The sequence below is a fragment of the Dasypus novemcinctus genome, chromosome 23 (genome assembly GCF_030445035.2).
Source record: "Dasypus novemcinctus isolate mDasNov1 chromosome 23, mDasNov1.1.hap2, whole genome shotgun sequence".
Classification (NCBI taxonomy): Eukaryota; Metazoa; Chordata; class Mammalia; order Cingulata; family Dasypodidae; genus Dasypus; species Dasypus novemcinctus.
Window position 1 is genome coordinate 18,408,557 of NC_080695.1, and position 18,513 is coordinate 18,427,069.

General features: G+C 62.9%; 1 protein-coding gene across 2 annotated transcripts; it reads right to left on the reverse strand.

The window, feature by feature from the left end:
* Nucleotides 1-734: 734 nt before the first annotated feature.
* On the reverse strand, nt 735-17,741 carry STX1A (syntaxin 1A). Of its 2 annotated transcripts, none has more exons than XR_011647182.1 (10): nt 17,644-17,741; nt 9,236-9,313; nt 8,913-9,012; nt 6,344-6,418; nt 5,718-5,791; nt 5,528-5,636; nt 5,298-5,371; nt 4,014-4,151; nt 2,281-2,476; nt 735-2,107 (listed from the first exon to the last, which is right to left on the reverse strand). XR_011647182.1 is itself a non-coding variant. In XM_058285932.2 (10 exons), exons 1-10 carry the CDS (start codon nt 17,671-17,673, stop codon nt 2,030-2,032), a joined length of 867 nt encoding a protein of 288 aa, XP_058141915.1. In that variant the 5' UTR covers nt 17,674-17,741; the 3' UTR covers nt 735-2,029. The 2 variants fall into 2 exon arrangements, 1 of the variants encoding a protein (XP_058141915.1); XM_058285932.2 differs by having other exon boundaries at nt 2,281-2,391.
* Nucleotides 17,742-18,513: the final 772 nt, after the last annotated feature.

Here is an 18,513-nt window from a genome sequence, read left to right on the forward strand (position 1 = left end):
TCACTAGGCAGGAGTTGGCATAAAGGGCTTAATGTATGACAGTGTCTGTTTTGCTTGCAAGGAACACCGGCTGCCTTTCATTCAGGGGTGATTTATCAAGGAGAATCAGTTGGGAAGGCTGGTCAGGATCAGGCTGAAGGTGCATGGGAGTGCCCGCCAGCCTAAGGCCTCTTCAGGCATTACCAGCCCGGCAGAGCTGCAGCGTCGGCTGTTGTCCGTCTCAGAACTTGACAGCTTCTGGTTCAGGGGCCTTTTTCCCCTCTCCTGGTGGCCGGAAGGCCAGGTCTTGCACTGGGGGGGACCATCTATCAGACTGCTGTGAGAGGGAGTCTTGTGGTCACCTTCGAGTTCTGCAGAAAGCACTAAGAGGACTAGACCTGGGGCATAGGACAGGCCTTAGCATTCACGGTTGGGATTGGCAGGGCCAGAGGGTCTTGGCTCAGGGTGGGGAGGGGCTCAGGGCAGGGCTTTAGGAGGGCACCCGGGTTAGAGGGCATGTGAGGTGGACAGGGTCCAGCCTCTCAGGTGTCAGGTCGGTGCCTGCTGTCAGCCACCGAATGGCCCTTTCCTTCCTGGCCAGTGTTGGGCCTGAGGAAGTTGATGGCCTGGTGGTGGTGGTGAGGGGGTTGGAGAGGGGTATTGCCTCAGTCCCTTCCCACGGGCCATATACATTCCCATCCTCCAGGTCCTTTGGGATCACTGCCAACAGGAAGAAATGTAGAGCAGACGCCTGGTACAGATACAAATGTTTATTCTACATAAAAATTTCACAAAATGGGCAGCTGGTTGTACCAAGACCTTTGGTGTAGGGGTGGATGGGGGAGGAAAGTCACTGTTGAAGGCAACACGGCCAGTGGGCACAGTCACTGACAGGAGCAAAGCGGAGGGCCGGTGGCAGACAGGGCCCTGTCCCCTGCTGCATGCACTCGCATGCACACTCCTGCCTGTGGGGAGGGGGGGGGCCTGGGGCGGGCCGGGCTTCTGGCTTGGGAAGGCAGCCCCGGGGTGATGGGGAGGAGGCCGGTACCCCTCCCTGGCTGGCTGCTGAATACTGCATCCAAGACACCTGACACGCACATGGCACATCCACGGAACAGCGAGGGCGGGACGTGACTGCAGGCCTGAGGTGACCCTGACTTCCCAGAGCAGAGAGAGCAGGGACCACTGTCCCAAACATGCAACACACAATGGCTTGAAGGCCCGACTGGGGCCCGCCAGGGGGAGTGGCTGGATGGAGGCCTGCCTGGGGCCGCCTCTGCCTCCCTGGCTCCGGAGGGTGGCTGGAGACACACCAGCTGGCCTCTTCCAGAGGGTCACCTTGAGTCTGACCTAGCCCAAAGGGGCTGCTCTGGGGCTACTGGAATGTGGGAAGGCCAAGGGAGCCAAAAAACTATTGGGCTGTGCCCCTCGGTAGGGGAGGAGCCTGGCCTTGACGCGGCCAGAAGCCATGGCGCCCCGAGCCTCCCTGGCAGTGACAGCTGTCCCTCAGGGCCATCCCTCCCCTAACCTGAAAAGCAGCACCATGTGGCCAGCTGGTCCCCGCCCCTCAAGGGCTCACTCGGGGCACAACTGGAGAGGCCAGAGGACAGGGCCATGGGCGGGTGAGTTGGAGGCAAGGTTGGGGCTCTGAGAGTGCCTTGATCTCGAGAGAGGGTGACCCCAGGCCCAAGTGGCCTGACTGAAGGCAAGGGAAGGGTCTTGTGTGCTCCCCTGGGCACCCTGCCTGCTGAGGCCGATGTGGCTGGAGTCTGTCCCTGGCTGCCCCACCCCCACCCCCACCCCACCAGCTCCTCCCCAGCCTGGCTCCCCTCCGCCTCTGTACAGACACACACCAGGACAAAGATCATGCAGACAGCCCGCTGCAGGGCAGGAATGGGGGGCCCTGAGGCCGAGACGGGCGGGAGGGGGTGGGCAGGAGGTGCTCCGAGCCAGAGGTAGGGGTAGGGAGGGCCACCCAGCCAGCCAGGCAGCAGCAGCCAGGGAGCCTCCTGGGTAGGCCATCCCGAGTGGAGCGGCGAGGGAGCAGGTTCTATCCAAAGATGCCTCCGATGGTGGAGGCAATGACGATGCCCAGGACGACGCAGCAGATGATGATCATGATCTTCTTCTGCGGGGGGTGGGGGGTGGAGCAGGAGATTATAATGAGGGTGGACTGGGGTGGGGGTGCCAGCCTCCAGCAGTCTGTGGGCAGGGGCTTGGGGAAGGCTGCTCCGGGGAGGTGGTCTACGGGCAGAAGGGAAGGCCTGAGCTGCGGGCTCGGGCAGGGTAGAGGCTACTGACCCTGCGGGCCTTGCTCTGGTACTTGACAGCCTTCTTGGTGTCAGACACGGCCCTCTCCACGTAGTCCACCGCGTGCTCCACGTTATACTCAATCCTGTCGATCATCTCCCCCTGCAGGGGCGTGGGGAGCTAAGCTCCAGAGGGTCCCCTCCTCGGGCTCAGGACGGGGCTCAAGGCAAGACTTCATGAGGGTACCCTGGGAGAGAAAGGGGGTATGAGGTGAGCAGGGAACAACTTCTCACCTGTGCCCTTCGGGCCAGGCCCCTGGGCAGGGCATGGAGGGCAGCGCAGCCATCCTGGGGTGGAACAGGCCATGCAGCCTCAGCCGATGGGTGGGGGCCATGCAGAGGACACTCAGCTGAGGCCCGGACCTGCTGTGCCTGGAACCAGGCAAGAAAGGCAGGGGCAGGTGGACTAGCGTCTGAGCTGGCCACAGCTTGCAAGGTGACCTGGGCTGCTGGGAGCCCCCTCCCCTCCCAGGCACGAGGCCCTGTCGAGCTCTGTCTGCAGTCTTCAGCCCTGAATCCCTCTACTCTCTGTCCCCACTGGCCTGGGCTACCCCCATAGCCCTCTTGGCCTTTGCAATCCAGTCCCATGCTGTCCCCAGAGGCCAATCCGACTGTGACACTGCCCTGATAAGACTCAGTAACATGTGGAACAACTGATGGCTCTGTGTGCACCACTGCCCCATCATCCATGTCACCAGAGTGCTTCATCTAGGTGGTGGCAGCAGCAGCAGCCTCCTCGTGGCACTGTTTCTATAACTCAGGTTATGTCACTGCCCTATTTAAAACCCTCCAATCCAGAAGAGTCCAAATGCCTACGATGGCTTGCCAAGGCCCTATATTTTGACCCTGATCTGCCTTGTCTCTAACTTCCTCTCATGTCTGAGCCCTTACTGGAGGATAAGCCCTGCTCCTGCCAGCCTCAGGACCTTTGCACTTGCTGGTCCCTCTGCCTGGGGCCAGCTCCTCACTCCTCCCCTGAAAGGTCTTCCTAGCTGGCTCTTTCTCACCATTTTGTTATCAGCTCAACTGTCACCTCCTCAGAGAAGCCTCCCTTGCCAAAGCAGCTCCCCCCAGTCAGGCCATCAAGTGTGATCCTTGGCTGGCATCAACCACATCATCCCTGAGCTTGCTGGAGATGCACAGTCACAGGCCCCACTCCAAACAACCTACCAATTCCTGGAATGGGGAGCAGGAAAGTTGTAACAAGCCTTCCAGCTGGTTTGAACTGCTCTGCCTAAAGTCTCCTCCTGAAGTCTGAGCACCTGGCACAACTGGAGAATATTTGTTCTTTATTTATGCTGTTCTTTCCCCCAATAGACAGCAGCTCCAGGACGCAGGGCCCTTGTGTCCTGTCCTGGCCACTGCTATGCTTCCAGCTCCTGGCAAAGCTCCTAGTCCACGGTGGGCGTGGGACCCATAGCTGGTATATGAGCCAAGCAGGGCTGGGCCTCGGTGGATAGAGTCATGCAGGGCCTGGGGTCCTGAAGGGTCAAGCAGAGCCATGCAATGTCCAGGGCCTGGAGGCAGAGCCATGCAGAGAAGTGTCCTTCAGATGGGTGGGGCCAAGCAGTGGGCAGGGCCCTGGAGGCACCTTCAACAGCAGGTGTTAGTTACCTGAGGGCCTGGTCCCTCCCGAGCAGGAGCAGCATGTCGGGCAGAAAGGGCAGGGGTTAGTGCAGCCCTGGGTGCTGCCGGGAGGGGGGGGGTGGGGACCCCGGCACGCACCTGGCTCTCCACAAGCATGGCCATGTCCATGAACATGTCATGCAGCTCTCGGATGCTGTTCTCCAGCTTGATGATCTCGCTGTGCCGTGTCTCGATCTCGCTCAGTGCCTGCTTCGAGATGCTGGAGTCCATGATGATCTATGGGGTGGGGAGAGTGGGCTGGGACAGAGGAGCCTGCTGCGGGGGGCTGGGGACCAGGCAAGTGGGGAAGAAGGCCCAGGGATGTAGCGGGGATGGCTGTGGCCTGAGCTGAGCTGTTCTGGAAGTGGAGCCTGAGCCATAGTCTCCCCCTGCCCTTTATTTTATTTTTAAAAATTTATTTATTTTTTAAGAAGATTTTTTTATTTATTTCTCTCCCCTTCCACCCCCCACCCCCCAGCTGTCTGCTCTCTGTGTCCATTCACTGTTTGTTCTTCTGTGACCACTTCTATCCTTATCAGCGGCACTGGGAATCTGTGTCTCTCTTTGTTGCATCATCTTGTTGTGTCAGCTCTCCGTGTGCGCGGCGCCATTCCTGGGCAGGCTGCACTTTCTTTCGCGCTGGGTGGCTCTCCTTACGGGGCGCATTCCTTGCCCATGGGGCTCCCCTATGCGGGGGACACCCCTGCGTGGCACGGCACTCCTTGCGCGCATCAGCACTGCGCATGGGCCAGCTCCACACGGGTCAAGGAGGCCCGGGGCTTGAACCGCGGACCTCCCATGTGGTAGACGGACGCCCTAACCACTGGACCAAGTCCACCTCCGCGCCCGCCCTTTAATAGACTTGATTTTCTAACCTGTAGTAGGGGACAATAATACTAGTGTTTTCCAGAGCCCAAGCTGGGCTAGACCTTGGAAGGGGGCTTTGGCTTCGCTTTCTTCTGCCCCCTCTCCTCCCGTTGTTGCTACCATGCTGACCGCAGTAGCAAGAACTGCCCGGCCCCCGGAACCCACACCCCCATGCCCACCTGCCACACCTGTGTGCACCCTCCTTAGGAAAACCCCTGCTCGGCAAAGAATGAAGCTTCACTTGAATGTAGTGTCTGTCCTCCAGGAAGGGACGGAGGTCCAGAGGAAAAGTGGGAAATGGGAAGGGGCAGCAAGGAAGTGGGTCCAACTGGGAGGAAGCAGGAGTCCTAAAGCCACCACTGCCACTACCATTTATATGACCTCAGCCTGGCCCTTAGGTCTGGGCCTCTGCCTTCTCTTCCGGAAGATGCAGGCACCAACTCTCTCACACAGGGCTGGATATTGTCCAGCCCCACGCTAGGGGGTCATGGTGGGTGAGGCAGGGCCCACACTCACCCCTGAGGCAAATATGGCCGGGTTCCCGCTCTCCAGCATGTCCTCCAGTTCCTCACTGGTCGTGGTCCTGCCAGCTGCGAGGCCGGGTCACACTGAGCCCCTCAGCTGCCTCGCTGAGCCCCGCCCCTCCGCCCTGGGCCCGCCCCCAGCCCAGGGCCCCGCCCCCAGCCCAGGGCCCCGCCCCTCCACCCCGGGCCACACCCCAGCCCAGGCCTCGCCCCTCAACCCACTGATCTCCAGCTGCCTTTGGATGCGGCCCTTGCAGCGCTCGCGGTAGTCAGACTGCGTGGCGTTGTACTCAGACATGACCTCCACAAACTTCCGGGACAGCGTGGAGTGCTGGGGGTCCGAGATGGGGGTGCGGATGTCAGGCCCCGGCCCTGGAGACCCCGCCCCCGCCCCTGCCGCCCCGGGCCGCACCTGGGTCTTCCGGATCCTCAGGTCCGCAGAGGAGCGGTTGAGGCCCTCCTCCTGCTCGATGCTCTGCTCGATGCCTGGGGGGACAGGGGGTCGCCGCGTGCTAACCCGCCTCTGCCCCCCACCGCCCCCTAACCAGGCACCCAGGACCTCGGGGAGTCTGCAGGTGGTGTGTGAGTGGCAGGGTCCCATCGGAAACAAAGGAAGAGGCCCGTCCCACTGGCGTGCACCCGTCCTGGGAGGCTTCAGCCAGCACTTCCTGGGCCCTGCCTGACCCCCAGGGCTGCACTTTCGGCTTGGGAAGACAGCACATCCGCCAAGGGGCCATGCCGGAGTGGGGCTTTCCGGGGGGTGGGGTGGGGGAAGCTTCTGCGTGGGACCGGGCAGTGCTGCCCACTTTATCCCTCTCTAGCGGAAGTTCACCAGGGGACAGTGCCTCGGTCATCTGTGTCCCCAGGCCCAACCCCGAGCCTGGCACACCCAGGTCTTGCTAAATGCCGGCTGCTGAGTGAATGGGCACATGATGCCACCCACGTGAAGGAAAGCCAGATCCAGTGCCCCCGTGAGTTAGTGAAACCCCACGGCCCACGCGCCCCTGCCCCAAGACCAGGCCTGGAGCCCAGACTCACTCTTTAACTTGGAACGGACTTTGTTAGCTGTCTTCTTGATGTCAGTCATGAGCTCCTCCAGCTCCTCCTTCGTCTCTGGGGAGCAGAGGAGGGGAGGACAGACACCCTGGGCTCCCCCAAAGCCTGACGTCTGGCTCAGCCTCCTGCGCAGAGGCCCGATGGGGGGACTCGGGGCACATCCTGGGTCCTGGCTGCCCCCTCCTCCCCTAAGGCTCTGCCTGCCCCTCCATTCCCGGGCAGGGCCACCCCAGCTGCAGCCTCACCCCCTCTCGTGCTGCCTTCCAAGGAGCCTCCTTCCTCCCGGGCTCCCCCACCCCCTGCCGGTAACAGATGGGTCTAAATTTAAGGCTGAAATAATTGTGGAGCAGCTGGCGATGCCGGGGTTGGCACTGGGGAACATTTACTCGATGCTTAGCCGAGTTGAGGTGGGGGGGTGCGAGCTCGCCTAGTGTTACCTGGTGGCTCCTGGGGGGAAAGCGCCCAGTCAGTGGGCAGAGAGGCCCAAGGAGAGAGAGCACCCCCGCATCCTGGAGTTGCAGCATCAAGCACCCTGGGTGGGGCAGACCTTGTTCGACTCACAGATCTCCCCCGCACCCCAGGTGCTGAGTCCAGGGGAGGCGACCAGTGGGTAAATGGGGGAGCACTTGGTCAGGTGAGAGCTGATGGAAAAGGTTTCCTGAGGTGGGGCCCTGGGGGGAGGTGGCAGGTAGCCGGGGCCTGTGACACGGTGAAGTTGCCAGAGGGAGGTGCCAGAGCGATTTGGGCCCTTTTACCTGGAACCATCTCCCAAGTTGGCAGAGGCCAGGGGGGTGCCCAGCTTGCCCCTACTCCTGGGAGGGGTGGGCCAGCCAGGGGGCTGGCAAAGTGCGGCAGGATGCCTGCTTCCCCCTGGGGTGCTAAGCCTTGGGCTGCCCCCAGAACTCCCACCCCTCCCTGGAGAAACCAGGCCCGAGCTCGTGGCTGTAACGGTCCCACTGCACCCTCGGCTCGCCTCTGGGGCTGGTGGGTCTCCTATAGGGGGCTGGGCTGGGGGGGTTGCAATGGTCAATCAGAAAGGCACCTCCCACATAGAACATGTGAGTGGGGTGGAGTGGGGGGCTCTGAGGAGCGGAGGAGGGTGCCGCATTTGGAAGAACAAAGGAAAACTCGGTTACCAGCTGCTCCTAACAGCTCAGCCTCTTTATTCAGACCTAAAATAGCCCAGGCCGGATGGCAGCCCCCGGAGGAGGCCCAGGCAAGCCCCCCACTCACTGCCATCCTTCTTGCGACTCCCCAGGAACTCTGCTCCACCTCTGCCCACACCAGTTACCCTCAGCCGGGTCCCAACTGCTCAGTTCTTGGGTGGCACTTCTACGGACTGTATGTGACATGATAGGAGAGTGCAGGAGGTGGCATGAGGGAGCTCGGCCCACGCCTGCCCCACCTTCCTGCAGGTGAGAGGACCAGCTGCCCACCTATTCCCTCCCTACAATTAGCCACCTCCTGACTCACCAGGAGCAAGCCATACGGGACACACAGTGGCCCAGGCATAGAGGGCACTGTCCCAAACAAGCCCCCGGGATGGGGGAAAAGCAGAATGATGGCCCCGGATGTCTCAGTGCTGTGGCTGGTCCTTCTCTCCTTGCCAACCCATCCTGGAACGGTCTCCCTGGCCCCCACCCTGATTCATTCTGCCTCCAAGAGCCTGGAACTGGGCTTGTTGGGGACAATGACCTAGGGTTCAAGGACACCTTGGAGCTGTGCCAAAAGTTACTCTGGGTTCTTGAGAATGCCAGTGCTCCTGGGGTGGGGGTCGTGGAGAGGGAGGCAGCGCTGGGGGGCGGCGCACAACAGGCCTGAGAAGCACGTGGGCCCATTGAGTCCAGCTGGCTTGCCCGGGCCCTGGGCCCCGGTCCCCGCCTCACTGGGTGTAAGGGCGAGGCCTCCGCCACCAGGGGGGTGTCTGGGCCCCACACGCAAGAGGCCTGACCCTTATCAGTGTGCTCAGTGGCATCGCCCCAGGAGCTGGGACAGCCGGGTGGGTGGAAGGACGGGCCTAGGGGCAGAGCAGGATCCCGCGCACACACGCTCCCTGTGCGAGGGACAGCAGGCGTCCTGGAGCCCCGAGAGTGCCCGGCTCCGGGGTACCAAGCTGGCCAGGTGCCAGGGCTGCCGGTTCTTTCCGGAAGCTCTGCCTACTTGGCTGGCTTGCCCTCCCACAGCGCTGACGCCTCAGAGCTGCCATCTGCTCCCCCGGGAGGTGAGGGAAAGGGCTGAGCCGAGAGGCCTCCTATTGATCAGAGACAGCTTCCTCCCGCCCTCCCAGCCTCCCAGGGCCGCAGCCCGCCCTGCCGCCTCAGACAGTGGCCAGCTTACCTGGGAGGAAGGGGGTGGCCGCTGGGCCCTGCTCGGGCCCCGGGGGGACCCCCCAACCCCCAAGTCTCTGCACGAGGCCCGGGCCTAGCCCCCCCACTCCAGGCCTGGACAGCTGTTTCCCGAGGCTTCCTCTGGAGCTCCCTGCCAACCTGGCCGGACTCAGGGCCCCCTCTGCCTCCCAGCAATGGGGGGGCTCCCGGGACACCCCACTCACTCTCGTCAGGGTTGGGGGAGGCCAGGATGGCGCTGTGTTTCCGTTTCACCTCCTCCACGTTCTCAGAGATCTTGTCAATGAAGCTGCGGATCTCCTCCACCTGTGGACCCAGGTGGTGGGAAGGGGCTCCTTGGGCCCAGGGCTTGCCCTGAGTGGGTGCGGGGGGGTGCAGGGGGGATCAGCCGGGGCTCAGGGAGGAGACAGCCCTCAAGCGGGGTTCACTCACCCTGCTGGGCTGCGTAAGCCCCCTGGGCCTGGCCCGGAGGTGAGGACCACCCAGGGTCTGCCAGGGTAAGGGTGGGATGGGGTGCGCTGGCACCCACCTGTTCAAAGAACTCATCCATGAAGCGGTCTCGGTCCACGGTGACGGTGACGTCGTCATCATCGTCGCTGTCCTTGGCCTACACAGGGGTGTGTGTGCACATGAGTGGACCTGTGATAGGACCACCGGTCCGACTGGACCGGGACCCCACGCCGTGCGGCACGCGGGCTGAGTTCTGTGGCATCTCTCTCCGCACAGGTGCGCAGCTGCCAGACCCCGGTCAGAGCGGACTGGCCGGGCCCTTGGCTCCCATGTGGCGCCACGGTGAGACCTGAGGCTCCTGGGGACCCCACATGAGAGGCCTGGTGGGCTGGTGTCCCGAGCGGGTCTCTGCCTCCGGGCTAGGGGCCGCCCAGCGCACCCCACCCCAGCATGTCCTCCACCGGCTGCCCAGGCAAACCCCAGGGCTTGGTTCCCCCGGCCGGCGGCCCCTGAGCCAGCAGCCAGCCCAAGGGGCGTGCGCACCTGTGTGGGAGCTGGGACCTCAGGTCCCCTCAGGTCCCCCCAGGCCGGAGCCCAGCTGCCAGAAGCCAGTGTTCTCTGCCCGCAGGGACGAGGCCTGGCCGCGATCTTAATTAAGATGGAGCCCCACGCTTCTGAGCTCCCTTTCGAGGAGGCCCTGGCAGCGCGCCGTGCGGGGCTCCTGCTGGCTGTGGGCCCGGCCCCCTCCTCCCTCTCAGGGTCGGCTCTCTCCTGGCCAGTGTGGACAGTGGAAGTCGAGCCTCTCTCCCGACAGGCCCTTAGCGGGGCCTGGCAGGCCCGAGAGGCCAGTCACGCTCCCGCTTGGCTCCAGGCCTGCTTTGGGCCCGAGCTGCAGCCGCAGGCCCCACCCACCCAGCCTGGGAGCAGCCACACAGAAGCACCCACCACGGAGGGGGGCAGTTATACCTTCAGCCTCCCAGGATGCTCTTGTGGTCTGTGCTGTCCATCCCACACCTCGGGCCTGCCAGGGCCAGCCCGCTCTGCGGCAAGGCCGAGACACCCAGGTTGGAAGGCAGGGGCTGCCACCCCTCAGCTCGGGGTCTGGGGCCAGGTCACCCCTCCTTTCTCAGCGCCCACCTCTGGCGCCCATCTCGGTGCTCTCTCCTGGCAGGACCCCTCTAGCCTTCTGGGGAGCGGTTCGGGTTCTAGAATCAGCCCAGCTACTGACCACAGGGTCTCTGTTTGTCGTCTGTGAAATGGGCAGGGATGAGGTGTGACAGCACAGCATTTTCAGTGAAGGGCTGTGCCCTGGGGCTCACAAAGGGCCGTGGGGCCATGAGGTCCCAGTATCCCCCAGAGTGGGGAGCAGGATAAAGGAGCAGGCTGGGAGCTCCATGGAGGTGGCTCAGAAGGGGCCTCTTGGGAAGTGGACGTGGCTCAACTGACAGAGCATCTGCCTACCACATGGGAGGTCCAGGGTTCGATCCCCAGGGCCTCCTGGCCCGTGTGGTGAGCTGGCCATGCACAGTGCTGCTGCGCACAAGGAGTGCTGTGCCGCACAAGGAGTGTACCCTGCAAGGTGAGCCGCCCTGCGTGAAAAAAGCACAGCCCGCCCAGGAGGGGCGCCGCACATACAGAGAGCTGATGCAGTAAGATGACACAACAAAAAAGAGACGCAGTCTCCCAGTGCCGCCTGATAATGCAAGTGGACACAGAAGAACACACAGCGAATGGACACCGACAGCAGACAACGGGGGGGGGGGGGGGGGGAAGGGGAGAGAAATAAATAAATCTTAAAAAAAAAAAAAAAAAGGGGCCTCTTCTCATCAAACGCTCACACCTCCTCCCCCCGCAGCTAAAATAAACCCTCGCTCCCACTCCCCACGGGCGCCTGTGGCTGCCACCAGGTGGCCACCCCCTCCCCCAAGCCCACCCCTAGATGCCGAGAATCCAGGAGCCATTTCCAGACCCGTAAGCCAGGCCCAGGAACTGGGTCAGAGGAGCCCTCCCTAGGGAAACTGAGGCAGGCACCTAGGGGCTCCTGCCTTTCAATGGCCTGACCGCTCTGTGCTCCTGGTGCCCAGAGGATAAGGGTGGAGGGGATGGGCTGGGGAGAGAAGTGGCAGCCCTCTTCCCAGAACGAGTCACGGTCAGCTAGCGCCACGACAAAGGCACTGGAATTTCTAGAGACAAGGGGGATCGCCAGCCCCAGGGGAGGGGAGGCCTGGGGCTGGGGGCGCGCGGGTGGGGTCCAGCCTGGAGGTGACATTCAGAATGGTCAGCTTGGTCAAACCAGCCGTGGCACACCTTTGGGGGATACTTCTCCTTCCCCCCCGTCCTCCCCAAGTCCCAGGAAGTCCCCCTCCTCAGGACGTCTTACTCCCACCCCTCCTCTTCACCCCCCTGCCCCAGCCCGAGGGCCGCCCCACCCCCACGCCGCCCACCTACGTCCACCTCCCCTGCCTGTCCGCCCCCGCCTTCCTGCTCTCTCTCCGCAGTCCCCCCTGCCTGGAGCGCCGGTTCCCTGAGGCTGACGTCCCCCCACCCTGCGAGGCCGCCTTCCGGGAGGTTTCCCCAGTGCCCCCCGGGCGGTGTCCCACTCCACACGCTGTCCGCGTCCCTACTGGAGCCAGTCACCGGCTCTCAGGATCCCAGGAGGTGCAAAGTCACCCTGGCCTCAGCTTGCACACCGCCTGTGACGGGGAACTCACTAGCCTTCCAGGCAGCTCTGCCCCGCCTCGGGATGCACTGACTGTCAGAAAGGCCTCCCCGTTCCCGTGGTGTGACCGGGACTCCAGGAGCCTGGTGGTGCCGTCTCTCTGGGTGGGCCCTGACAGAGCTGACGGCAGCTTCCACATCCTCCCTGGGTTTCTTTATTCCCCTCCCCTTCAGCTCCTTCCCGGGGCCCTAAACTGCAGTCCCTACACCAGGCTGGCTCCCCTCTGCACCTGTCTTTTCCTGGGGTACAGCACACAAACAGAACCTGCTGCTGACATGCCACGGAGCTGACCCGTCCCCTCCCTCTTTCTATAGGGCCAACCTCTATTGATATAGCCAAGGAGCATGTTGGTGATCAGGAAGGGCTTCCTTCACAAGACTTGCATGCTACTTTACTGGAATTGTAGTTGGTGCTGGGGCTTAAGATATATCTAGGGGATTTGAATCTCTGGACTGACAATATGATAGCCAGGCCCTGAGCCTCAACAGACTTCAGCTCCTACACTCTGATTTATTGGACTTACCCTACTCAGCTAACATGGAGTTGAAGAAGGTCAACCACCACACCATGGAGCCTAGAGTGCCTACAACTGAAAGCAGGAGGATTTCATCCAGTATCCATGTGGAATCTAAGCCCCCTCTTGACATAGATGTGGAATGGACACAACCAATCCAAGGTCCACAGAGAAAAGGTGGCATTGGTGTGGGAAAAGTGGCCATGGTGGCTGCTGGGTGCGGGGAATGGGAGGAAGAGATGAGATGTGGAGGCGTTTTCGGGACTTGGAGTTGTCCTGGGTGGTGCTTCAGGGACAATTACCGGACATTGTAGATCCTCCCAGGGCCCACTGGATGGAATGTGGGAGAGTGTGGGCTATGATGTGGACCATTGACCATGAGGTGCAGCAATGCCCAGAGATATACTTACCAAATGCAATGGATGTGTCATGATGATGGGAGTGAGTGTTGCTGGGGGGGAGTGGGGGGGTGGGGGCGGTGGGGGTGAATGGGACCTCATATTTTTTTAATGTAATATTTTTAAAAAATGAATAAAAATTAAAAAAAAAAAAAAAAAAGGAAGGGCTAACTGCCAAGGAAAGCCCCAAGCCCTTCCCTGCTCAGGTCTCAAGTGCAGAACTTTCCTCCCGCTTCATGTCTTCAAGTGCTTTGATCCTTGTTCTGGCTTGTGAGAATCAGATGGTCCCTGATTCTGGTGCCCCTGCGACCTCATCCACATCCAAGCCAGGGCCTGTGGCGCCTTTCTAGAGATCCAGACCCAGAATCAGTCCTCATGGGACACTCAAGAGATGACAAGGATGAAGGACGTCAGCTCCGGCCCCTCCCTGTCCCCCAAGCCCTGCCACACCCCTGACCAAAGAGGAGCCAGGTGGTAGCTCGCCTGGCCTGCCATCTTCCTAGGGTCCCGGGCGATCGTGAGACTCAAGAGGACACACTTCTTTCCTCCTGGCTGCCAGGCACAAAGGGGGCACCCAGGGAGCTGCGGGGTGATTAAGGCCCAGTGCCCAAAGAATCTCGTGACCCTCCCTGAGTGGAAGTCTCAGCTCTGGAAAGAGGGCTGGGGGGGAGCTGGGGACTTGGGAGGCTCGGCGTGGAGGTGGCAGCTGCAGCCGTGGGGCAGTGACAGGCTTAAAGGGCCACACAGCTGCACCAACGTGCCCAGGCTCCACCTGTCTTTGAGCTCCCACCTCCAGGATCCCCCTTTTTTCCAGGGCCCCCCAACCTAGAAAGCTGAGGGCTCCCGCCCTCTTCCTCCTCCTTTCAGAGCCAACCAATATCCAATCTGTTGTGGTGGGTTTTGTTCCTAATTCAGTGGTACTCAGCCCTGGTCCAGCACCAGAATCCCTCAGGGGGCATTTTTCAAAAAATAGCTTCTAGGTTCCAGCCCAGAGACTGAATCAGAATTTATGGGGGCAGGACGGGTGAGGCTCAGTTGTTTTTAAAAAAAGCGCCCCCAGGGCTGAGAACCACAGGTCAGGTCTCACCCTTGGGCCACTTGTCTCAGTTGCCACCTGGTCACCTCCAGCCTGAGCCATCAGGAATGAGAGTGAGAGGGGTGGGCAGTTGGTGCAAAGGAGACCCGGCTGGAGCCCCAAGGCTCTCCCTGGTGGAGGCGTAGCAGCCCTCGTGGTTTCTCCCGGCAAAGGCTCCAGGATTCCAGGGCATCTTCCTGGAAGCAAGAGGCTCGGAGGCCGGGCCGTCCCCACGTCTGTCCCGGGGGTTGGCATCGGGCCAGCCAGCCGGGTTGATTCATGGCTGAGGCTGAGCGGATGCCGGGCTTGTCTGCCTCAAGCGCTCTTTTTCCCCCTTCTTCTCTTTAATGACTAATCAACCTGGATCGCTCTCGTGCCCGGAGGCCCAGAGCTGCATTAGGGGTGTAGGAGAGGCCAAGTGGGGTCTCCAAGCAAGAGGGCCCTCTGGTGTGAACCCTGCCCCTCTGGGGAAGGCAGCTTCTGGCCCTGGAAAGGGGCTGGGCTCTGTCTGCTGGTGCTGTGCAGCCCTGGATAAACCCCTGGCCCTTTCTGGACCACCGGTTTTCTAGACGGTCCCTGCTCCCAAGATGCAATGTGACCGAGGCCACCCTTTACTGTGGGAAGCTCCAGGGAGGTGCTGGAGGGAAGGAGGGAGTCAGCAACTGGACATGTGCTGCCTCGGCCTGCCAATTCTCCACCCTCATCTACGCCACCCTGCGAGGCATGCGCTTTGGCTCCATTTTACGGATGAGAAAATGAGTTAGAGAGGCTCAGGAACAAAATGCCAGGCTTTGACCCCGACCCCCTCTCCTCCCAGCAGCTAGAGAGAGAAGAGGGACTGGTGGGCAAAGGGGAGCCCCTGGGCTTCCCTATCCAGGCCTGCCCTGGCTGCTCGATTGAGCTGGGCCCTGCCCTATACCTCCGGGTCCCCAAAGGCCAGGAGTTGGAGCCTCCGGGTAATCTCCCTTGGTAGAACATTCCAGCTTCTCTGCCTTTTCTCACAGTGGGCCTTCCTTTGGGCTCACCCTCCCTCCTCCTGTGCAAATTCAACTCCTCCTTCTGGGCCTTTGCTAGTCCTCTTCTTCCAGGAAGCCTTCCAAGGTTGGGCTTCCTCTAAGCCCCTTCAGCAGGTCCCACGCGTCCCACATGGTCCAGTATGTAGATAAACACCATCCTGGGCCTGGGAGGGGGTGGCCAGTTCCAGGAGGTGCCCAGGACAGCCAGAGAGGATTGTGAGCCGTGGTGGTGGGGGGCGCTGCATGCCAGGGTGGGCTGCCTGCAGACACCCTGCCCTGAAGGTCCTTCCCCGGCTGGGTGGCCTGGGCCTGTTTCTGTCCCTTTGGGGCCTCGGTTTCCTACCTGCTCCCTGAGGGGCTACCCTTGCTGCTCTCTGAGCTCTACAGCGTTGACCCCCCCCTCCCCCAGCTGGCCCCCTGGGGCCCTGCTGCTCCCCTGCTCTTTCCATCTTCAGAACAGGAAGCAGCAGCTCCAGGTGGGGGCTGGAGGAGGTGGAGGGCTGGGCCTGGCCTGCAGAGCGCTGAGGAAACGTGCCAGCTCCTTCCCCAAGTGTGACTTTTATAAATAAGCTCCCCTCGCCTTCCTTCCAAATGTGGTGGCGTTGGGTGGGGGAGAAGGAGAGAGGAGGAAGCAGTGGGGGGTGCAGCCACCGTCCTGATGGCTGCCTCCTTCTAGCACAGTCCACCCCAGCCTTTTGATTCTTGGGGATTCTGAGCTGAGCGTTCCGACTCCTGGGGTTCAAGGTCTCCCCCAGATGCAGCGTCAGGGGACCTGTTGACAACCCATCTCGCCCTGAGATGCAGCATTCTAGGTGTTCCTGTCTCCACTTCATAGATGGAACCCGAGGAAAGAGACTCGTGGGAATGGCAGCAGCCCCCTCACCCCCCCACCCCTGGTGCAGGCTCCTCCCGGCAGACCCTCCAGGCTGCTGGAAAACCCCAGCGGGCAGGGCCACCGGGCAGCGAGTACGGCCTCCACGGGCTCCTGATGCCCCGGGATGGAGGCATAAGGGGTGGCCAGAGAAGAAGCGTCAGACGATTCAGAGAAGGCTGGTGGTCTGAGGGAGCCCCCAGGTTGGAGTGTGTGTGAGTGTGTGTGAGTGTGTTGGGGAGTGGTCTCAGAGACACACACCAGGGCAAAAAGCCCTGGTCCGAGCCCCTCATAACCCAGGCTCTTTGGGGGCTCCCCCAGTCCCCTCCAAGCCTAAGCCTGCCCTTCTCCAGGGACTTGGCCAAGCCCCTTTTTCCCACCCATCCTCGGGCATCAGGCAAGGCCCTTTTCCTGTGGGCACCGACTTCCCCTTAGAGGGGACGATGAGCCACAGCCCTCATCAGACGTGAGGGCCTGACTGCCCGTCCCAGCCGCGCGGTGCCCGTACGTCCCCTGACCGCCAGGTGCCCAGACATCAGCAAGTACGCACAGCCACCCACACCAGGCCCCGCGCAGGAAACCTCAGAGCAGCCACAAGGGCTGGCGGGAAGTGCTCAGAGACCATCTCCTTCCTCTGAAATGTCAGGGGTTGCCCCAGGGCACCGTGGGAGCCAGGACTACCCAGGTCCAGGGGAGGAGGGGTGGGGGGGGCTGGGGAGGAAACACGATGGCAAGGCCCAGGTATCAACCCTGGGAGGCTCTGGGCAGAGGGGACGAACCGTGGGGTCCAAGCCCAAAGGGCACTTGAAACTTTCCATTCAAGGGGACCTAGGCTCTGGCTCCACGCTGGGTGGCAGGGCAGGGTTCTGGGGAGCCACTGAGCTGGGGTGGCCCCAAAGATTGTGGGCGGGGCCTGCCAGCGGTGGTCAGCCAGGACTGGGAGGAGACTCCCCCTGGTCTGGAGCCCTGATTCATGCTCCCCCCAACACGGGGTGGACTGCAGTTGGTTCACCGTCCTTGACCCCTGCCTTGGCATCCCTAAGGGCAGAAGTGTGGACGTCCTGGTAAATGGCAGAGGCCAGGGGAGGAGGGGCCCTGGTGGATGAGTAGGGGCGGGGGAGGTGGGGGTCTCTGTCTTGGCGAGGGGAGGGTGGGCTCTCGCGCGGAACCTTCGTGCATCCTCCTATCCCCCCAAACCCCGCCCCCGGAGCCACACCCCAGGGGCCTCCGACACAGGTGGAAAAACAGAGTCAGGTCGGAATCAGACCAGCGAACCAAAGAAGGACCTGGAAACGCCGATCGGGGCTGCCCGGAAGCCAGGAAGGAAGACCGGCGGCAGGTGTGGCCCTGACCAGACCCAGGCGGGCAGGGGACCCGGCCACGCGCGGGCGGGGAGCCACAGGTGATGGGAGCCACAGGTGATGGGGGGCGGGAGAGCGCCCCGCGAGACCGCTCGCGTCAGAGGGGCCCGTCCCCACCCGCCCCGCAGCGGGGCTCTGGGCAGGGGACGCCCCCGGCCCGTTCCCACCGCGGCGCCGCCGTCTGCCTAAACCAGAGGGGGCGCGGGAGGGACAGGGCGGGGACAGAGACGCGAGCGGTTCCGCCACCGAAACCCGACCAGAGCCCTCCGACCCCCCAAAACAAGGGGGCGCCGGAAAGTTTGTCCTGGACCCCGGGCTCCGGCCGCCAGTTCTCGGGCCGACGGGGCCGAGCTCACGCGAGCCCGCGCCCCCGAGCGGGTCCAAGGGGCGGGTCCCCGCCAGGGGTCGGGGTCCCCGGCTCCGCTCCCTTCCGGCCGCCCGGCCGGGCTGGCGGGGCCGCCGCGCAGAGGCCGCCGGGGCCGGGCGGGGGACGCCCCGGGCGCCGGGCGGCCGCGCGCGGGGGCCGGACTCACCGTGCGGAGCTCCTGGGTTCGGTCCTTCATGCTCCCGGGAGTGGCGGCCGCGGCGCCGGCTGCAGCCCAGTGAGCCCCGCATGCGCGGCGGCCGCCCCGCGACTGCGCAGCGCCGGCCCGGCCCCGCCCCGGCCCCCGGGACCCCGGCCCAGCCCCCGGCCCGCCCCCGGCCCCGCCCAGCCCCGGCCTCGCGCCCCCGCCGTGGAGTCCGGCCGCCCGCGCCCCCCGCGCGCACCCCCGCTCCAGGGTCGAAGCCCGGGGACCTCGCCCCCACCGCGCCCCCCGAGGCGGGATCCCTGCCTGGGGTCCGGCCCCAGACCCTCGCTTCCGCCCCTGCCCCAACCTCCCACAGCCCCGCAGCAGCCCTCCTTCCCCACCCGGGGTCACATCCGCGGGGATTTGCTGGACGTTGACGCCCCCCACCCCGTCGTGGATTTCAGCACCTGCCGCTCACTGCCCCCAGCTGGAAACCTCTTCCTGGGAATTCCCTCCTCTGAGCCGCTACCTTCCCACATCTCTCCCTTCTTCTCAACCAGCCTCAGGCTCTGGCCCCCCCCTTTCATCAAGATTGCTCAGCTCAGAGGCCTGATGCGGGGGCACCAGTCCCCTTTCTTCGGCCTCCACTCCCAGCAGGCTGCAGGAAGCCTTCCAGGTTTGGGGGCTCTAAGGTATAGCCCGCTCTCCTGCCCCTTTCCCGGCATCCTCCACCCTAAGCGCCAGCCCCAGCCCTGAGGTCCCATTTCCTATTTAGAAACAGGGGCAGCTAAACTGTTCCCAGTCTGGGACCCAACTCCCTCTCTCACTAACAGGGGGATCTCGAAGTGGTACTTACAGGGGGGTGCGGGACGGGGGGCTCCTTAGAATCAGGAG